The 22,282-nt window shown below is 42.5% G+C and overlaps 1 protein-coding gene across 5 annotated transcripts in view; it reads right to left on the bottom strand.

Moving 5' to 3' along the window:
- ARMC9 (armadillo repeat containing 9) overlaps window positions 1–22,282 on the bottom strand; it is a 116,669-nt gene that overhangs the window by 43,641 nt on the left and 50,746 nt on the right. For all 5 annotated transcript variants that reach the window (XM_084640006.1, XM_084640005.1, XM_084640007.1 and 2 more), the window contains 8 exons: window positions 16,406–16,440; window positions 13,759–13,870; window positions 12,232–12,324; window positions 8,927–9,017; window positions 7,282–7,405; window positions 5,169–5,308; window positions 4,013–4,089; window positions 1,277–1,351 (listed from right to left, as the gene is read on the bottom strand). In XM_084640006.1, the coding sequence (XP_084496132.1) occupies window positions 1,277–1,351; window positions 4,013–4,089; window positions 5,169–5,308; window positions 7,282–7,405; window positions 8,927–9,017; window positions 12,232–12,324; window positions 13,759–13,870; window positions 16,406–16,440 (747 nt within the window). The remainder of the gene's footprint in view (window positions 1–1,276; window positions 1,352–4,012; window positions 4,090–5,168; window positions 5,309–7,281; window positions 7,406–8,926; window positions 9,018–12,231; window positions 12,325–13,758; window positions 13,871–16,405; window positions 16,441–22,282) is intronic.

Below are 22,282 nucleotides of genomic sequence, written 5' to 3'. Positions count from 1 at the left end.
CCTATGGTTAACATGATCAGCTTAGCGTGTGTGAACATCTACACCGCTTTGTCTATGTTCACTTTTTCAAACATGTCAGTTGGATCGTGTTAGCTAACGTTCTAAATAACACCTTTAAATCCTAATTTAGACAAAACCCTTGAAACCCAAGACCCTGTCCCTTCCTCCTTAGTTGGCCACCACAATGGGTAGAAGACTAGCAAGCTGCTAACCCCATCGTATATGTGAATACATGGGAGACACCCACACCCAAAAATTGTGTGTATTAAGGGGAAGATTTTCCAAGGTACAAAAAGCAGTTGTGTGTCCAACTCCTACTGACTCTGAAAAATCAAACCCAAGTTGTCCTTTAAAATAGATCACCAGTGCAGGCTATTCCTTAGGAGCCTTGCAGATGCAGGGAAGCGGCCTCTCATCCTAATTATTACGAGTATTATTTAATGTGGTATCACCTTCCCCAGCTAATGCTGGAAGAGCTGATAATGAACAGCTATTTTTAAACCAAACGTTTAAACATGAAAAAGCAGAAAACGGGGTCTTCAGAGATGCCTTTTGAATAGACTTAGTAAGAAAAGAATGGCAGGAAAGGAGACATGCTGCCCAGGTTTACATTTAAATTGATTTCACATAATAAAACAGACAATGTGAGCAAGTACAAATTAGACCAGATACAAGCCTCTGGCTGCTGGCTTGTGATGGTGCATTGTTATCTCCTCCAAAAGATAGTGACAGCTCTGCAGGAGACCATTCATCACCTCAATTCCTTCATCATCACCGGCTACAGGGATGGCAAATTCCCTCTTTCAGAACATCCAGCAGTTCCATTTTGACTATAATTTCTCACAGACTACTTCATAATTGATGGAGCAGCTCAGCCTAGACCACACAGCTTTGTAGTAGTCAATAGGAACCAGTGATTCAAACTCAGCCTGGGTATAAGTGGATGCAACTCCACTGACTTCAGTCACGTCAGAGCAGCTTGCATCAAAGTGGAATTTGGCCCAATATCTTCCCAAAATAACATGACATACTCTGTGACACAGCCCAGACAATAATGGAAAATGTAACATTACCTACAGTTACTGTAATGAAATTACATATGGGGAGGGGAGGGGTTGCAGAAGTAAAATGAGAACTCCAAATATTCATTTACAGCATGGTTTGAAGTGATGGTTTGAAGTGTAGGTGTCAGAAATATGTCTATGTAGATATGTTACTTCCTTACTCAATCCATTTCTTCTGATTTCTTTTCTCTGTATAATCCGATGTTCCTTACCATTGCTCTGGCTTCTTCTCGTATAGAAGGGATAGCAAGAATGCTGTACAGCGCTCCATTCACATAGGGCTGTATCTGAGAAGGAAGAAAATGTGCCAATGGTCAGTGCACTTTTAATGATTCCAACTCTTGAATTCTATCCAATTGCCAACAGGCGAAGCCTAGGTGGAAAGGAGCCACACACATGGACTCTGATGCCACTCACACAAAAGTTTCCCTGCTTAGGATAATGCCACTTGGTGACCAGTAAACTTTTAGGAAGGTGATCAGAAGGCCAGCTGGTAATCAGGAGCCTTGTGTGGGGGCCAACTTTAGCTACATGTGGATTCCACGGTTTTCAGCGCTTTCTGCATCCCCTGAAGAATATAAACAAGGTGGCTCATGTAGATTTAGACCAAGAATGCAACAAATATGTGAAGGTCCTAAACACTGTTCCTGGCAAGACTTGCTGGTTCTGTTTACTGTCATGGGGGGTACTGGATAGTTTTAAGGAAAAGTAAGCTAAGCTAAAGTCATATATCAAATTTCTTGAGACAAGAGGTGACCCAGATGATCCCAGAGGTCTCTTCTTCAGCCCTACCACCTGATTTTGTTAGAAGGATTTTTGTAGGTAGGTCCAGATAGTGCAGGTATATGCAGGAAACTACCTACCATGACCCATAGTTGCCTCTCATGATGAAGAAGGTTGGGTCTCGCTGTTCATAGAATCATAGAATATCAGGGTTGGAAGGGACCCCTGAAGGTCATCTAGTCCAACCCCCTGCTCAAAGCAGGACCAATTCCTAGTTAAATCATCCCAGCCAGGGCTTTGTCAAGCCTGACCTTAAAAACCTCAAAGGAAGGAGATTCTACCACCTCCCTAGGTAACGCATTCCAGTGTTTCACCACCCTCTTAGTGAAAAAGTTTTTCCTAATATCCAATCTAAACCTCCCCCACTGCAACTTGAGACCATTACTCCTCGTTCTGTCATCTGCTACCATTGAGAACAGTCTAGAGCCATCCTCTTTGGAACCCCCTTTCAGGTAGTTGAAAGCAGCTATCAAATCCCCCCTCATTCTTCTCTTCTGCAGGCTAAACAATCCCAGCTCCCTCAGCCTCTCCTCATAACTCATGTGTTCTAGACCCCTAATAATTTTTGTTGCCCTTCGCTGGACTCTCTCCAATTTATCCACATCCTTCTTGTAGTGTGGGGCCCAAAACTGGACACAGTACTCCAGATGAGGCCTCACCAATGTTGAATAGAGGGGAACGATCACGTCCCTCGATCTGCTCACTATGCCCCTACTTATACATCCTAAAATGCCATTGGCCTTCTTGGCAACAAGGGCACACTGCTGACTCATATCCAGCTTCTCGTCCACTGTCACCCCTAGGTCCTTTTCCGCAGATGCCTACGCATCTACTTTAAAAATCCATGAGGAATCTCTTCAACACAGGACATTATAACATAGTATATCTAGATCTCCAAGACACTTGTGACTACTAGTTTGAGAAAACTTCAGAAAACTCTCCCATCATCCAAGGGCCTCATCCTACTGCCATTGACTTCAATGACAAAACTTCTATTGACTTAAATGGTGCAGGACTGGGCCATAAGTGGACATCACCATGCACTGTACAAACCACCTTCAAATTCACATTGGTCACAAAAACAAGGCTAACAATACAGTCCAACAAAAGGTTTCAGAGTAACAGCCGTGTTAGTCTGTATTCACAAAAAGAAAAGGAGTACTTGAAGTGAGCTGTAGCTCACAAAAGCTTATGCTCAAATAAATTGGTTAGTCTCTAAGGTGCCACAAGTGCTCCTTTTCTTTTTTAGTCCAACAAGAGACTCCCAAGATGAATCTTAATTAAAATAAAGTAGTACAGACGTGCTGAGCCACATCACACCGTGGATTTTTATAAGACACAGAAGAAACACACACGTTGCTCAGGGAAATTGTCTCTACTTTCAGTTTCAATAAGGTAATAAAAATAAAAAGATGTTTAAAACGTAGCTCCCTTTGCAGAATGGGATATAAAACTGTGGGCCCAACCACTGGTGCTCATCTAAGGTTCTAAGACATTTTCCATGAGAGTCAGGGACTGAATCCTGATGTTCTCGCCGAAATCCCCAGTCTGATAAATGACATTCTGCCTCCCCACACTCCTTTTAAAATTCACACTGAAGGCAAATGCTGTATCCACTTTCTCCTGCCCTGAACTGCTGGGCATAAAATGGCAGCCCACACGAAGCAGCAGATGGAGAGATATTTGGAGCGAAACACTTAGGGCCACCCAGCTATTTTTATAGTATTCTTTTTAAAAAGAAAAAAGAAAGAAAGAAATACTGGTGGAGGTGACTTGTTTGCACCTGATGCTTCGCATATGGTCTGCATCACAAACAGTTTTGTATCTCCCGATGTAGTAAGGCTTTGAAAGATTTGGTTTTAGATTACTTTAAAATAATCCCAGGAACCTGCAGTTTGGAATGTGAAAACCATACTGCAACCAAACATTCATTTTCAAATTACCAATCATACAGTTGAAGAGAGAGAACAAAATCTCGAGGGAAAAACCCCCATAGCATTCACTGAGCCCAGATGAGTTTACAGGACTGTGAACTTCACTGAAATTCCATGTGATTTATTGCCAGGGTACAATAGCAAAGGACCAAGCAAAACACACCTTTTTTTTTTAATCATCAGCTTTACCCTTCCCTTGCCCAAACAGAGGAATATTTGCTGTACAAGTACCTCATGGTTCTCATGGCCAAGGAGATCAGAGAGAACTTTGAGCACGTGGTTTGCAACTTTCGCACACATTTTCTTCCCTGCAAAGGCATAATTTTTTTTTTCAAATACAGAGAAGGAAATTAAAAGAACCAAACTCTTCTTTCTTTCCTAAACATTAATACAATGCAATGGACGGCTCCCCACTCCTGCTAAATTCTGCTCTCAGAATAACTCTACTGAAGTCAATTGAATTACTCTGGTTTTAGACAGGTACATCTTCTAAAATATTTACTTTCAAAGTCTGAGACATTGATCCCACAACAGTTTAACAAAGTTACTTTGATGATCCCAATTGAGGGCTATTGTGTACTTATCTGGGTTTAACTCCACCCCCCACTTTTTTTTTTAATTAAAATCTCTTAAGATTGTAAACTCCTTGGGGTCACAAACTGTATCATTATATTATCATGAGGCTCTCTGTGTCATAAGAGGACTGTTGATCGCTATGGGTCCAATCCTGCAAGGTGAGGATGGGGCCATATTGCATTATTGAATAGCTCAGCTCTAACTGGCTTTTATAAACAGGCATATTATTTGCTTCGGCCCAGTCAGAAATCAGGTAACTCATTCTAGCCCTGAGGCAGACAGACTGTTTTTGCTTGAAACGCTCCACCCTTTTAGGTGATGAACATGCTGGGAAGGGGTTAAATGAGTTTTGCTGACTCAGTGAGGTCAGGTGGGTGGCTCCTCACATCACCCCCCCCTATATAAAGGAAAGTGGGAGTGGCTCTCTATAGAGAGGACCCAGGTGTAGATAGAGCAGTTCTGAGGGGAACAACCCTAGGTACAGACAAGCCAGGGGAGGACTGAGCTGAACACTAATTTAATTTCTTTGGTAACAAAGCCAAACTCCAGCAAGAAGGTGAATTTTGACTCCCCACAAGGCGTGGATTTTGTTTCAGAGCAGGTTGGAAAAGACACCTGATCAAAAGCACCATTTATGGAGCTCAGAGTCTACAGTGGTGGGGGCAATTAAACACAGATAAATCTTGATAAAAACAGACATAATGCAAAATCACTTGAAAGACCTCAGTAATATCAGTATGAAAGGTTCAGGGTCAGGGTTTTTCCCCACTCATTTCCCAACAGAAAAATTACATCTGTAACTGTAAGAGACCTGAACTCCTGAGACAAAGATTCATGAGCAAGGCGACAGAATATTCCAGCGTGTAATCTGACAGGCAGTCCGTATCCTTTAAAACATCAACCAGCCAGAAAATGAGCCCGTCATTGATCATAGCCGACTGCAAGGCACGTCTAGGATATAAAACAAATACATTTTACACTGTTTATATGTATTTCAAATAAGAGTGCGGTAAAACTACTTCTCCTATTTCCTACATGTTAGCCCTCCAACAAAGAGTGTAAATTACACTTTTTGGCACAGGCAGAGAAACTAGAACATTAATAAAACCCAAAGACGTGAAGAGAGAGACAACTGTAGGATGCAAACGTAGGCTATGGCTACACTAGGGAGCTTGCAGCTGCACCGCTGTAAGCTCTCTAGTGTAGTCGCTGTCAGCCGACGGGAGAGAGCTCTCCTGTTGACTTAATCAAGCCACCCCAACAAGGAGTGGTAGCTATGTCTGTGAGAGAAGATGCATGGAAAGTTGGTCCCCCCCCATGCCCACCTCCAATTTAGCAAATATTATCTTTGCTTAATCCTATTTACTCTTTTCCCTGGAAAGATTCTTGGTTCATTTAACTCTCTTCTCACACAGAGTCACCCCCTATACAATACCACACTGAATATTTGAAGGTTCTGCTAACTATAAGGGTGTCTGTTCCCTGGCAAGGCAAAACATTCATCAGAAATTCAAACCAGGCTGCAGAACTCATTTTACCTGGTGTCTGAGCCTGGATTACTACAAGATGTTGTTTTGCTGGTGGAAACTTTGTGGTGAAGAGCTCATTACCTCCATTTTATCTAATACCCATTGCACTTTAAGCCTAATTCACAGGTCGACCAAAAATAATCTTCAATGAACAAAAAAGATGTATTTCTATTATTATTAAAAGGCCAGGCAATTGATCCAGATAGCCTCTCCCCGCCCCCAGAGAAGCTTGCTGCACTCACAGATTGCCAAGTGGGTTTGTGGCATGGACTGGAGCAATATCTGGGGAACATCTGATACAAACAAAAATGTCTTCATATGGGTTATCTGTAGCAGTCCTTGCACAAGATTAAATACTAGTGTTAATAATAAAGTATCATTTTAAAATTTCTGCAGCCTATTGCACCATACCATGCTTAGTGCCAAAAGAATACTTAATAAATTCCCCTGCATTCTTTATAACTGCATTTATAGAAATCTCTTTTTCTCTAAGAATGGCATCTGCTTTTTTTTTCTGGCTGGGACTCCCAGCAGTATGGTACAGGTAACAATTTGCCTGATACCACAAAATCTAGAATGAAAGAAACTGTGTTGAGTCTCATCTACCCCCACTCAGGTAGGGCCTCTCCCTTACGGTGCATGCAAATGGTTTCTCCAGTCAAGCTTTAAATGAGACAAATGTAAAAAACAAAAACAAACCCACAGTCTTCACAGGCAAACTTTGAATCTTGATTTAAAAGAGATGCATAATTACATCACAATTATGCAAGACTGATCCCTTGCTGCTCTCCTGTGAGAAGAGGGGACTTGGATGGAGAGTGACTGACTCAGGAGGGGGTGACATCAGCTACCTTCCTCCAGTCCCAAGAGAAATTCACTGCAGGAGGCACTGGCAGCAAGTTTCTATGGTAGAGCTGCTCTCATAAAAGCCAAAGGAGAGACAGTGTCTGAATGGATGGCTCCAGACTCAAAGGTCGAGGATGAAAACTAGCTAATTCTCTGCAGAGAGGGCAAACCCTGACCCCCCCTTTGCAGATAACTGAATGAGAACGCACAGGCTTTCTTGTCCCTGTATAGATTTTTGGGACTTTCAGGATAAGGGAGCTGTCCTGATATAGTTTCAATGAGACTGTGTAATTAAAAATACATATTAAAATGCACAGACATTAATGTGCACAAATTCACTTGAGTCTGACAATTGTCAAGAAATCAGACTAATTCTGCCAGCAGAGTTGGGTCTTCCTCCAGTTATCAATGGCACTTCTTTCATCAGCCACAGTGGGTTCTGATGATTGTTGTATGAAAATCAAGTGCTCTTCTTTCCGCCCTGAACAGAGCCTGCCTAGTTTGCATTTCCCCTCCTGCTGTCACCACTGCCTGCTGAGCTGTCATCACCTGAGGCTGAATTTCTGCAAAGCCCCCAGAACATTCTCCCGTGTAAGGGAATCCTTGTGTTCAGCTTTCAGCCTTTCCTCCAGCACTCGCAGCAACTTTGGGTTCTGGGAAAGGTAGAGCCGACCTGGTGCAAACAGTGATGAAAGAATAGATAGTGAGATACTAGCCCACGACAGAGAGCCTCCCTCCCATTTTGGAAAGAAAGATGGCTTGAGCCAACTTTCTCTCTCTAACAAGGCAGTAGAAACCCTCAGTAGAAACTCACAATCTGCACAAAACACATCACTTTTAAGATAGCTTCCACCCATTTGGGGCAACTGTACCAGTTTACCAAGCTAGTACTTTGGCCGTACTAGCCAGACCCCCGCTACCTCTCATTTAACCATGTACTTTCTACCATATTGCTCAGGGAGATCTTACACTTACATTTTGGATTTCCAAAGGGGCCTAAGAAAGTTAAGTGTCCAATTCCTATTGACTTTTAATGGCAGTTGGGTACCTAGCTCTAATAGGCCCCTTTGAAAATCCCAGTCCGAGAGACTAAGGTTTGGAGCAAAGCTCCATCACAATTCAGCGTGCAATGGCCTGAGCAGCCGTGATACACAGAGGCTGATCAAGGTCGAGAAGAGGAGGGTACAGGACTAGTCACAAAAATCTGCTGTATCAGCCCTAGTACACAGCCCAGGGGCCGGGACTCTCTGTAGGACTCTGATCATGGGCCAGTTTTTTTGGGTAGTTTTTTAAAGGTGCATTTTCAGAACATTAATGATGCAAGATGGGAACGGTTACAGGTTCGGTTCTGCAAGGTGCACAACTACTGTGATTGAAGAGCACACTTCACTGCCCCATGAAGGGACTGAAGACATAACAATTATAACGTATAGTGTGGATATTAGAAAACCTACTGTTAACGGCCTACAGAGACCAAGGGAGGCGTGGCACATAGGCTGGGGAAGGCTGTGCCTTCCCAAAAACAGCCCAGCGTGGCCCCACCCACACTCCTTCCCCAGCCCCCTCCGGCTCCTGCTTGCCCTTCCCCCTTGGCCCCAGCTCAGGCAGGCTGCTCGTCTTTTGGAAAGCCTATTGGGGCTAGGGCGGCCAGGACTTGGGGTGGCTGGGGCCACTCAGTGCTGGGGGGCACCCGGGCACTGGGGTCGTGCCACCCAGCGCTTGGGGGAGGGGGGACTAGAGCACTGGGGCTGCCCACCTGCCTGGCGCTCAGGGGGACTGCTCGCCGCCCACCCTGTGCTCAAGGGGCGGCTACACGCACTACTGGCCCACCTGCCCAGCGCTCGGATGCCAGGAGGGTAGGGCGGGCCGTGCAACACTGGCCTACCTGGCGCTGGGGCTTGGGGGGGCTGGCCATGGGCTAGCCTCCCCCAGCTGCCGGTTCACTGGCTGCCCATGACAAAGACCACACACTATAAAAGGTGAGGACTGAAATAACAAAAGCTAAAATAAACTGTCAAAGTGGTAAGTGGCAACTGTACAGACACTGACAATTCTCGACCTTGGAAAAACAGAACATAGGACAATGAATGCCCAGAAGCAGGATGTATTTAAATTTCCACACCCAAGGACAATGAAGTACCTATAATGTGCCAAGGTACATGAAGAGGACAGCCCTTTGCAGTGCATCTCTTACCTTCTGCCAGCGAAGCAAAAGCATTGATAAGCCTCGCCACGTACTGTCGGACCACCTCACTCTTGGAATGTAGCAATTTTAGCACATTTCTCTGCAAGAGAAAGCAAACATTTATCAAAATAAATGAAGCGGAAAATTCTAACACAGGCTTATGAAATGTTTAAAGGCATTATAAATGATGCAGAGCAAATATCAGAACTGTACAAACAAAAGCATATTAATAAGTTGCTAACTTGACTTTAATCTTCCATTGTATGGGTGAAAAAGGTGTGGAAACAAAATAGAACAAGCTTTAATGTGCAGGGTAAAGTCATAATAAAGCAGCACCCTAGAAAAGGAAATTAAGTTAACTAAACTCAAATTAATAAAGTTAGCGTCTTTGAATAAAACATATATTTTGTAGGGGGTTTGTTCATTTCTGACTAAGCATTAATGCTACTTGGAATAGGGACATCTGCTGCTTGACAGCTATTAGCATGTTTAGGTGCAAGGGAACCATTAACACAGTCTGAACAGCAGTGCTTGGCTCACAAAGCACAAATGCAAGTCTCTGTTAACTTTAGTCTCAGTTCTGGCATTTCCTATACATCACTACCTTTTACAGAAAGTTTCAGATATCAAAAATAGAATTTGATTGTTCTGTTTTTGGGGGGTTTGTTTTTTTGTTTTTTCCTAATTCCTTGATATTCTCATAAGCAAACTAGGGGAATATGGTCTAGATAACATTATAATAAGGTAGGTGCACACCTGGATGAAAAACCGTACTCATTGAGTAGTTATCAGTGGTTTGCTGTTGAACTGGACGGACATATCAAGTGTGGTCCTGTACAGGTCTGTCCTGGATCTGGTACTATTCAATATTTTCCTTCGTGACTTGGATGAAGGAATAGAGAGTGTACTCATGAAATTTGTAGATGTTAAGCTCAGAGGGGTTTCAAGCACTTTGGAGGATATGAGCAGAATTGAAAATTATCTTGATAAACTGGAGAATTGGTCTAAAATCAGTAAGATGAAATTCAGTAAAGACAAGTGCAAAGTAAGAGGTTTAGAAACATGACCTATGAGGTAAGGTTGAAAGAACTGGGCATGCTTAGTCTAGAGATGAGAAGACTGAGGGGAGACACGATGTAAAAAGTAAAAATATGTAAAAAGTAGTTATAAAGAGGACAGTGATCAATTATTCTCCATTTCCACCAAGGGTAGGATAAGAAGTAATCAGCTTAGTTTGCAGAAAGGGAGATGTAGGTTAGATATTAGAAAAATCTTTCTAATTATAAGGATAGGTAAGCACAGGAACAGATTACCCAGGAAGATGATGGAATCCTTCTCCTCGGTGGTTTTAAAGAACATTAGACAAACACCAGCCAGAGAGGTCCAGGTATACTTATCATGCCTGAGCATGGGGGTGGGGCGGACATGGACTAGATCAGTGGTTCTCAACCTTTCCAGACTACTGTACCCCTTTCAGGAGTCTGATTTGTCTTATGTACCCCAAGTTTCACCTCTCTTAAAAACTACTTACTTACAAAATCAGACATAAAAATACAAAAGTGCTATTACTGAAAAATTGCTGACTTTCTCATTTTTACCATATAATTATAAAATAAATCAAAAGGTACATAAATATTATAGTTACACTTCAGCCTATAATATTATAGAGCAGTATAAAACAAGCCATTGTCTATATGAAATTTTAGTTTGTACTGACTTCGCTAGTGCTTTTTGCACAGCCTGTTGTAAAACTAGGCAAATATCTAGATGAGCTGATGTACCCGCTGGAAGACCCCTGGCTGAGAACCACTGGATTAGATGACCTCTTGATGTCCCTTCCAACCCTCCATTTCTATGATTTCTAGGGTACCTGTAGAGGCAACAAATGCATCCTCATGAGGACAACAGGACTTACTTCTTGAAAATTAGACCCATGGCTAAAGAATGAAACCACTACTCTGGATAAAATTAATTATTATTAATAAATATAAAAGTCATGACTTTGTTAATGACACAGTTGAATTATCAATCACTGAAGACCCCTTCCAATCAATATGCAGGCTAGAGCACTCTGCTAAAGAAAAAGTTATAGTAAGTTTTGAATGTACTGAAATGTGCTTTTAAAAATGTGATTGCAGGTGCTGCATAAAAGGATATATTGTATGAACATCTTAAGAACAAAATCCTAGTTTAATTCTTATTCTGGGTCACAAGAGAAATGAATTTAGTGTATTAATTCCAGTTCTGCAGTTTCTCGTTGGAGTCTGTTTTTGAAGTTTTTTTGTTGAAGAATTGTGACTTTTAGGTCTGTAATTGAGTGTCCAGGGAGGTTGAAGTGTTCTCTGACTGGTTTTTGAATGTTATAGTTTTGTGTCCATTTATTCTTTTGCATAGAGACTGTCCGGTTTGGCCAATGTACATGGCAGAGGAGCACTGCTGGCACATGATGGCATATATCACATTGGTGGATGTGCAGGTGAACGAGCCGCTGATGTGATTAGGTCCTATAATGGTGTCCCTTGAAAAGATATGTGGACAGAGTTGGCAATGTGCTTTGTTGCAAGGATAGGTTTCTGGGTTAGTGTTTTTGTTGTGTGGTTGCTGGTGAGTATTTGCTTCAGGTTGGGGGGCTGTCCGTAAGCAAGGACTGGCCTGTCTCCCAAGATCTGTGAGAGTGAGGGATCGTCCCTCAGGATAGGTTGTAGATCCTTGATGATGCGCTGCAGAGCCGTCACCTTCAGCCCCCCACTAAAACCTCTCCAGTGCATCATCAAGGATCTACAACCTATCCTGAGGGACGATCCCTCACTCTCACAGATCTTGGGAGACAGGCCAGTCCTCGTTTACGGACAGCCCCCCAACCTGAAGAAGATCCCACAGAATCACTTATAGAAACTGTTTCAGGGCCTCGTCTATGAGGTGCTTAGCATCTCCTGTGAGTACCATGTGCACCTGACTCCCACTGACCTCAATGGGAGTCAAGAGCACTCAAAGCCTAGCAGGACTGGGCCCTCCTACTGCATAAATGATAAATATCACATTTTGGCTTATGGAGACCCATTAAGAGGTCATCCCACAACACTGCAATTAGGATGAAAAAGGTCAGCTCCCAAAAACAGACAGACCAGCCCTTCCCCAGACAGAGAATCTGTATTAGTGGTCAGTGTATTCTGAAACGTATGCCTCAACCCAACAGATCATGTACAAATCTGTTTAATTATTTGTATGTTGTAATAGACAGAGTTTTCTGATCCGCACATTATAAAAATAAATAATATCACACACAAACCAGAGTAAGATCTACTCTTGCTGACCTGGCTACTGTTATGGATATCCAGTAGGTCATTGCTGATATAAGCCTGCAGGACGGTGTCTCTCTGCTCACCAGGATGAGACGTCGTCAAGCGCTATAAAAAATGGGATGGGAAATTAATCATTCACATAAATTAATGCTAATATGAGAGTGTGTCTGGGAGAATTCTTTGGGGAGAATTAATCCTCCTCTCACACAGAGGATGAATTCAACTTAGAGGTCTGACAGCAAGTGAAATGAGTTTAGCGCTCTCAGCTCAGTGGCCAACCAAAAAACTGTCATTCAGAATCTGTCAGCATCTGCACAGGACTGACCTGGTAAGGTAGACAGGGAAGAGACCCACCACAGGGTTCAAGTCATTAGTACGATAGGGTGTGAAACTTTACACAGCATCTAGCTGCTTTATATGATCATCTTTCTTGCCGGTCATTTTGCCCATGTCAGCCTTCCTTTTCAATCTCTCCATTGGCTTTCCCTCTTCCGTGGCATGAAGTTAAAAGATTTTTGTTGCCACCTTCAAAGTTTTGCTAAAATATGCTCACAGTTTTCCCCGAAAAAGGAAGGTTCAAGACTTTGGCAGTCTCTCTCCAATTATTGCCCTACTGAGAGACAGTTCCTTGAACAAAGGCACACAATCACTTCTTTGGATTGGTCTACATTACAGAGTTAGGTCAACGTAAGGCAGCTTACATCAACCTAATTATGTCAGTGTGTACACTACAATGCTGCTTCTGCGGAAGTAAGTGGCACACACACTGACATAGCTCCACCTCCATAAGAGGGATAGTGCTTACGTCGAAATAGCTAGGGCAATACAGTGTCTGGTTACACGCTGCATTACTTACATCGCCTGTTGGCTGTCAGCCCCAAGTGGAGCCCTCCCCCACTGGCATTGACACCCTGAGCTGTCAGCAAGGTGCAAGCTCACAGCTAGGACCCCCTGCCACAGCACTGATAGCTCTGGCTTTCAGCATTGGGGCAGGGAGAGGGGGCCAGCTGTGAACCCCATGGCTGCCTGGGGCCAGCCGTCAGTGTCCCACTTCCATCAGTGGAAGTGCTCCTGGTGAGGATACATACTACCAAAGGAAGGAGCAAGCGTGGATGTGAACCACTGCTGTAATTACAGTGGTGGCTGTACATCAACTTAATGTAAGTCGACTTAATTTTGTAGTGTAGACATGCCCTCTGAAACAAAAGGACACTTTACCCTCCCTCAGGCATCATTCCAATGAAGGTTCCAAAATCTTCCAGTTGGCCTTCATCACCCAGAAAGGCCACAGATGTAATTCACAAGGCACATCCTACACTTTCCTCAGCACCTCCAGAGCCTCAGCAAGTGTCACTGACTGAAACTCAAGCAGAGAAGCCTCTGCATTCTCTCTCCGCCCCCCACACACCCTATTATGGAGGAAGACACCTCACTCCAGATGTGAGCCCTCTTGTCTGCAAATTAGATTTTAGCTCCAGCTCTACTGAAAGGGCCTAGCACGAGATCCTTCTTCACTTGTAGTGAGACCATTTCACTTACCCAGCGCAGAGCCTGCAGTAAGAAAGCTTTAAGACGATCACTCCCACTGATCAGATCTTTCTTCAGCTTCTCATAATCCAAAGAGGGTAACAATGGCACTTCCTGCATTTTCCTACATGGCAGATAGGAAACCTGACATTTATTAATACCGCATCCAACTCCTTCAACGGGAGCTGTTGAGGCTACTGAAGTGAGGCAAGTGAAGAGAGCAAATCTGGTTTCAAAAAAGCAACTTGCACGTGTCCTTCCTTTTAAAAGGAAAATAAATCTCACAATTTTTTGACTTATTTCCTTATCTCGATTACTCACATCAGTTTAGAATACTAGAACTCAAAGGATTTTTAAAACTGGGTTTTTCACCATTTATACAGTTTACTGGGTACATTTTGCTCAGGTTGGACAGAGAAAATCAACTGTTAAATGTAATATGCATTGCTAGTGAGGGTCGCATTCTATTCTCATGCACTAACACAATACTGCTTCTTAGCACAACACTGCAAGGGAATGGTGACTTTTTTAAAAGCTGCTTTCACTAAACTGTTTTTGGTTTAAGTACTAAAATATACGTTTTCTGCTAAAATCACTCCTACTCATATTAGGTTCCCCAAACACTCACCACACTGCCCTACTCCCTTTTCAAACAAATTCTAAATTCTGAATTTACCATAAAATCACAGAGACCCAGATCCTCAAAGGTATTTAACTTCAATGAAAGTTAGGCATCTAAAAACCTCTGAGGATCGGGGCCATTATCCCTTTAAGACAAAATCATTCAATCACAGAAAAACTTGCCATATAATTATTATTCCTTCAGGGACAAAGTTACTAAATCCACTGCAAAATTGGTTCTAGAAACACACAACTAAGTTTACTCGGGGTTTCCGTTCCTCCTGGATTTGTGGGAACCTAACTACAACAGGACTGTAGTGTCTATAGCAACTGAGGAAAACACAGCCACTGAATCACAGTTGGTAAAATATTGTGCAGCAAGCCATATTAACAGGGCTAAAAAGAGTTTGCTGAGATCAGAACGTTAATGAACCCTTTACATCAAAAATTCACAAAAGTCACGTGGGCCACATTGCATTCACAGACAACAGTTGTTGGTAACCATACACAGAGAGGCAAGTGATTCTCACTAGTAACCAGAAAAGGAGGACTTGTGGCACCTTAGAGACTAACCAATTTATTAGAGCATAAGCTTTCGTGAGCTACAGCTCACTTCCTCAGATGCATATCGTGGAAACTGCAGCAGGCTTTATATATACATAGAGAATATGAAACAATACCTATTCCCACCCCACTGTCCTGCTGGTAATAGCTTATCTAAAGTGATTTCCAGCACAAATCCAGGTTTTCTCACCCTCCACCCCCCCACACAAATTCACTCTCCTGCTGGTGATAGCCCATCCAAAGTGACAACTCTTTACACAATGTGCATGACAATCAAGCTGGGCTATTTCCTGCATAAATCCAGGTTCTCACATCCCCCCCACCCCCATACACACACAAACTCACTCTCCTGCTGGTAATAGCTCATCCAAACTGACCACTCTTCAAGTTAAAATCCAAGTTAAACCAGAACATTTGGGGGGGGGGGTAGGAAAAAACAAGAGGAAACAGGCTACCTTGCATAATGACTTAGCCACTCCAAGTCTCTATTTAAGCCTAAATTAATAGTATCCAATTTGCAAATGAATTCCAATTCAGCAGTTTCTCGCTGGAGTCTGGATTTGAAGTTTTTTTGTTTTAAGATAGCGACCTTCATGTCTGTGATCGCGTGACCAGAGAGATTGAAGTGTTCTCCGACTGGTTTATGAATGTTATAATTCTTGACATCTGATTTGTGTCCATTTATTCTTTTACGTAGAGACTGTCCAGTTTGACCAATGTACATGGCAGAGGGGCATTGCTGGCACATGATGGCATATATCACATTGGTGGATGTGCAGGTGAACGAGCCTCTGATAATTGGATACTATTAATTTAGGCTTAAATAGAGACTTGGAGTGGCTAAGTCATTATGCAAGGTAGCCTGTTTCCTCTTGTTTTTTCCTACCCCCCCCAAATGTTCTGGTTTAACTTGGATTTTAACTTGAAGAGTGGTCAGTTTGGATGAGCTATTACCAGCAGGAGAGTGAGTTTGTGTGTGTATGGGGGTGGGGGGGGTGTGAGAACCTGGATTTATGCAGGAAATAGCCCAGCTTGATTGTCATGCACATTGTGTAAAGAGTTGTCACTTTGGATGGGCTATCACCAGCAGGAGAGTGAATTTGTGTGGGGGGGTGGAGGGTGAGAAAACCTGGATTTGTGCTGGAAATCACTTTAGATAAGCTATTACCAGCAGGACAGTGGGAATAGGTATTGTTTCATATTCTCTATGTATATATAAAGCCTGCTGCAGTTTCCACGATATGCATCTGAGGAAGTGAGCTGTAGCTCACGAAAGCTTATGCTCTAATAAATTGGTTAGTCTCTAAGGTGCCACAAGTCCTCCTTTTCTTTTTGCGAATACAGACTAACACGGCTGTTACTCTGAAACCTGTCACTAGTAACCAGTTAGTCAGTGCACCTCGGGGTACTGGCTGTCTCCTCCCACATACTCTCTTTACAGATAACCAAGCAAAGCTCAGCAAGAAACACTTACACAGGGGCTAAAGATGCTCTTAACATTGTTGATGCCTGGAGAAAAGGAAAAGGAAACACAATAGGTTAATCCAAATTTTACGTAGGCAGTGCTTATTAATCCGATTCACAATATTCTCGCTCATCAGGGTTGTGAGGTTTGGCGTCTACCACTACTACCACCATGGCGTACTTAAACATAACTAAAACTGGACGTAAGTGACTGCTTTTACTTCAATGGGAATTGGATCAGACGCTAGCTCCCCAGTAAAAAGGCCTTTAATTATGCTTCGGATTGACACTTCTCTTTGCAGACGTACCCCACAAATTACCTGATGAAGATCCAGGCATTTCAAAAAAGAAAACAAAGAGTGGTAACAGGCAGCAGGGAAAACAGGCTTGCAGCCAGTGAGCTATCCTAAGCAGTGGGGACTGATATTTCATAAGAATCAGCTGGGGTCAGAGAGCCCCTGAAGGAGATGAAGGGCCACTTGGAAGGTCTTCATTGACTCTAATACTTTAAAAATACCCTTTACGGCTGAAGGGCCTTTTTTCTAAATATAGTTTCCAATTCAGATACAAAATAACAAATAGGAATTGTATCTAGGGAGCTCTGTCCTATGTTTGGTGTTGTACAAAACAGAGGAAGGCATAGTCCCTGCTTCAAGCAATGTACACAAACATGACTGTCAGCAGAGCACCCCATAGCAGCAACGCTTGTTTCTGGTCCTGCCTCAACTTAATTCATTTAAAATCTCATTGTCTCCCCTCTCAGCAGCCCTTTTTCAGTGATCAGAGATGAGCACCCATCAAAAGACTGACTGGTTAATGTCAGCATTGCATGTAGAATTATTTATCTATTTTAATAAATGGTCTTTGCTAAAGATGGCTGTGGGTGGTCCTGGGAAAAAACCGTTCTGGCATAAGAGGGTTCCTTGGTATGTATTCCACTGATGTCACCTGTGTGCAATATTCACAGAATATTCAGTGTCTTCCTTCTATGAAGATTACTCCAGCTCACTTTCTAAAAATCTCTCATTACCACTTATGTTTTTAAAATTGGTCTTCTTTTATAACCAAGCTCTTTCAAGAGAGACCGTATAATCAGTGTCTATTGTCCGATTTAAAACTGGGAAATTTAGAAGACAAAAGGCAGGAATCACCGCAGAGAATATTGAATGACTATCTCACGTACACTTAGGTTTCACAATGGTCAGAGGTATCCCTTACTAATACAAGGAACATTTCTCTCACAAATGGAATGGGCTTATAGTTGCACTGACTGTCATTTTATATGATGTTTATTTCAATGAAGACTATACACAAGAGCCAATTAATGGTTCTTAGGCCTTAAAATTAACCTGTCTTGACAGCAGCTCTCCCATGGTGCAGGAATTACTTTTCACCGTGGATCAGGTCTTTCAAATGTGTCATATTATATATAAACATTCATTCCATTTGCCTTTCAGTTATTTTTATTCATTTTCCTTGATGCTTTTGTAAATATTAAAAGGTAAGTTTTATTTAAACAAAGCTTTCCCCTGACCCAAAGCCATTGTCTCCTACCTGAGCTGGCAATGAAATCACAAATCATTTCTAGCGCCTTAGGGCCTGTCTACACTTAAAATGCTGCAGCTGCACTGCTGTAGTACTTCAGTGAAGATGCTACCTCTGCTGATGGGAGGAATTCTTCTGTCAGTGTAGATAATCCGCCTCCCCAAGAGGCAGTAGAGAATTCTCCCCTCAACCTAGCACTGTCTACACCCAGGGTTAGGTTGGTCTGGATTTCTCACACCCCTGAGCGACATAGTTATACTGACCTAATTTCCTAGTGTAGATCAGACCGTAGTCAGCTCCATGACAATAAATTAGCACAACAATGACCGCACTGCATGTTCAAGCAAAAGGAAAAGCAACATGAATGAGCTGGAAGGGGGAGGGGGATGGAGAAATGACACCGTTGGCAAAGGAAATACATCAGATCGCTAGCAGGGTATTTGTACCCTTACGTTCATCCTTTTTACAAGACTAGGATAAATGTTGTACAAAGTATGCCTTGTGAAGTATCATTTGAAAACTCACAATCTGCTGAACATTACTATCCTGCTAAAATGCGTGTGGCAACTTTGTATGTAAAGTTATAAAATTCTACTGTATAAGGCATGTTCTAAGTCTAAGGAAACAGCTTCAGTCCAGTTCCTCAAAGACAAAAGAGTAGCCAACACCTCAGACAGGTGTCAGCATAATTAAATGGACTATCACCTGGTTAAGTGGCCATTCTTTGGCAGGAAAAAGAGTGAGAAATTTACACATTGGCAAAGAAGTAGCTGGAAGTTCCTGTCTCCCCAGACTTCCTGTCTCCTGAACCCCACCTGGAGACGATTCTCAAAGAAGAGGAAAAGGATAAAAATGAGGAACAGAAGCCTCAAATCACTTCTCTCCTCCCTCCCTCTGCCCAGGACATCCACACCTGAAGGACAAGGAAAGGAACAATGGACTAGGGGAGGGGTCCGGGCTGAAAGGCATCCAGCCAGTAAGATCGCGAAAGAACATGTGGTGAGAGAGACCCTTTTGCTTTATGGTCACTTAGCTTGTTAGGTTAAGCATTAGTTGGCATTTCCCTTTTACTTCTTTGTAACCAATTCTGACTTTTATGCCTCATTATTTGTAATTACTTAAAATCTTTCCTTCTGTAGTTAATAAATTTGTTCTATTGTTTTATCTAAACCAGTGCATGTTTGAATTGAAGTGTTTGGGAAACTTCATTTGAGAGAACAGGATTTGTGCATATCATTTTCTATTAATAAAATGACGGAATTTCCGTGAACTTGTATTGTCCAGAAGGAAAGAGCTTGGCAGTACAAGACACACATGTCTGGGGACAAGTCTGGGACTGGGAATTTGCTGGTATCACTCTACAATGTAATTCATGGGTTCCTGGCTAAGCACTCATAAAGTATAGCTGGGAGTAATTTACATGCTAGAGGCTGTATCAGAGCAGGCAAGAAGTGGTTGCTCTCATAGCCTAGCAGTGTAAAAGGCACACCAGGTTGGAGAATTGAGGGGACACATCTGTTCAGAAGTCCCGACTGTACCCTGGGTAAATCACAGTATAGAAAACATCTCTATTTCTCATTGTTGGCCCTTCTGGAAAGACCCTCTTTCCAGCATTTCCGTTGATATGCTGTGAACACACAAACTTGACTTACCATGTGTCCCCTGTAACCAAAACAGAGGACATGCACTAGAGGAAGTTACACATTTTCATCCACACTATTTATAATGGGACACAGAAATGAGACACTCGGGGAGTTTTTAGAAGAGTTTTGATTTTTTAAATTTTGAGCTACAGAAACTATGGGTTGGGAAAATTATTACATGGTGGGAATTGTTAAGGTTAGTCTGATAAAGTGAGACAACTAACAAAGAAAGTTCATTGAAATACCTAACAACTTAGGGTTTTTCCTGAGGCAGTTTGATGGGACCTGGCAAAGAGCTTGCTCTGGACTGGCTCCTGGCCAGCCTAGAGACTCTGCCTCATTCCCAAAGTGCTGCCAGGACAGTTGAGGATACTCCCTATCTATATCTGAATGTCGAGGGCAGGATGCTCTTGGTGGAGGGCTCTAGACTCTAGCATTCACTTCTCTGACAATGCCAGGCTTTCTTGATCTCTAGGGCCTGCCCTGTAAGGCCAATTTCTTTTTCTTAGGCATTTGCCTGTGGTATGATTGTAGACAAAGTATACAGTTTATTAAGGGCCAAATTCTGCCATCCTTAACCACACTATTACCTTACTCCAGGAGTAGTCCCTTGAAATCAGTGGAACTACTACTCATGGAAGAAGCTATGGCTCAGTGTAAGCAAGCATGGCAGGATCTGCTCTTTAGGGACAGGAGATGGTTTACAATATTAGTTAATGTACTGATGCACATTTTTCCCCTGTACCTGTTCTCAGGGTCAAGTGTGATGGGCTCATTTTATTCACGCAAAAATAAATGCCCACTTCTACATAACTGCTCTGGGGTTAATGTTATATATTCACTTTTACCACATTCATGGTGATTTTTGCTTTTGAGTCTGGCTGCACATAGTTTAAAAGCATCAATGGCAAATAATGGAATCATTCAAGATGCCATGAAGAATTTAATCTTGTCACAGACAGCGGATTCCTTGTGTCCAGATATATAACTACTTAGACAAAAGCCAATTTGCAACATTTCAATGTTGCCTAGTGAAAAGAGCACTAGGGACTCAGGAGACCTGGGTGCTAATCCTGGCTCTGCCACTGGCCTGCTGGGTGATCTTGGGAGAGTCACTTCACCTCTCTGTGCTTCTGTTTCCCCATCTGTAAAATGGGGATAATGATACTGGACTTCCTTTGTAAATTGCTTTGAGATCTACTGATGAAAAGTGCTAGGCAAGGGATGGGTACTGCAATAAAATTAAATGAATGCTCCTGGCTGTTAAATAATGCACAAGCAGGAAACAGACAGTGTTTGACTCTGCCAGAGAACAACACTGAAATTAGGTTAACATGAGTTAAAATAAATAATTATAATTTTGCAACAAATGTGTTTTATTTTTGGAACTTGTTGGGTCCTATATTTTTAAATAACTTTATGAGAACAAGAATAGCAGTAAAACATTGCTAGTAAGTTATTTGATTTCTACAGAAAGCCATTTGAAAACTAGCCAATGCTGTTACTAGGACACTTATGGTTTATAGGGCTATACATTCAGTTTCCCTGATGCTTTCAATTGGCCTTGGACAAGCAACATAGCCCTGGTCTACACTGGGGAGGGGATCAATCTAAGTTACGCAACTTCAGCTACGTAGCTGAAGTCGACTTACATAGATCCACTTACCCCAGTGAAGACACCACAGTGAGTCCACTGCTGCTGCTCCCCCGTTGACTCCGCCTGGGCCTCTCACGGAGGTGGAGTACAGGAGTTGACAGGAGAGCGCTTGGGGGTTGATTTATCGCATCTAGACTAGATGCGATAAATCAACCCCTGCTGGATCGATCGCTGCCCACCGATCCCGCGGGTAGTGTAGACATACCCTGATTGAGGCATACTGTATGCCTTTCCATACTGTATGCTGAGGGACAGCTGTACATCACTGTGTTCTCAGGCCACAGCTGATTAGGTCTGAAGAGCTCTTAACTGAAATCTTAATACTGTTCTATGTCTTACATTCAATTTTGGAACAACATATTCTGGTATAAGGCCACCACAGTTCGTTTTTTTTAAAGTTGTGGCCATCTCTATGAATAAAGACAGAATTTACTGAGAACTCTGCAGTCTTCTTCAACAGGGCTTTATAACCAAAGAAAGAACTGCAGAGCAATCAATCATTTAAGTTATAATATTCCAATTTTAACTCCTGTGTTATTACTCAGAACTCCATAAAAATGCTGTTCCCTTAGCTACAAGGGACTTTGTCCCACGGTAAGTTGGGAGTGGCACACACACACACACACCTTACAAAGTTCCTATAAGTAAGCCTGCCAAATCAAATATTCTGTAAATTTCACAATGTTTTTGTTTGTTTGCTTGCTTACTTTGATTCATTTGGTTTGGTATTGATCGGAGAGGTTCCAGTCTCAGGATATTTGCCTAGTTAGATACCTTTACATAAACTATAAAAAACTGGTTTTAGCTCTCTCCCTTTGACATCAAGGTCATTGAAACATCAAATAGTCCTGAGCTCATCTGGATCCTATAAAGTCGCCTATGGGTCTATCTAATTCAGGCATTCACCTACTCGTGATTAAGTTATGTACTTTGAATACGCTCTGGACAGTGGCACAATCCCATTTCCTCCACTGTCACACCTGGATATAGTAGCCCTGAGAGCAGTACATCTGGGAGAGAGCAGCAACATTAGGCACATTGA

The sequence above is a fragment of the Lepidochelys olivacea genome, assembly GCF_965140295.1.
Source record: "Lepidochelys olivacea isolate rLepOli2 genome assembly, chromosome: 9".
NCBI classification, from domain to species: Eukaryota; Metazoa; Chordata; order Testudines; family Cheloniidae; genus Lepidochelys; species Lepidochelys olivacea.
This window is presented reverse-complemented; position numbering and strand designations above follow the sequence as displayed.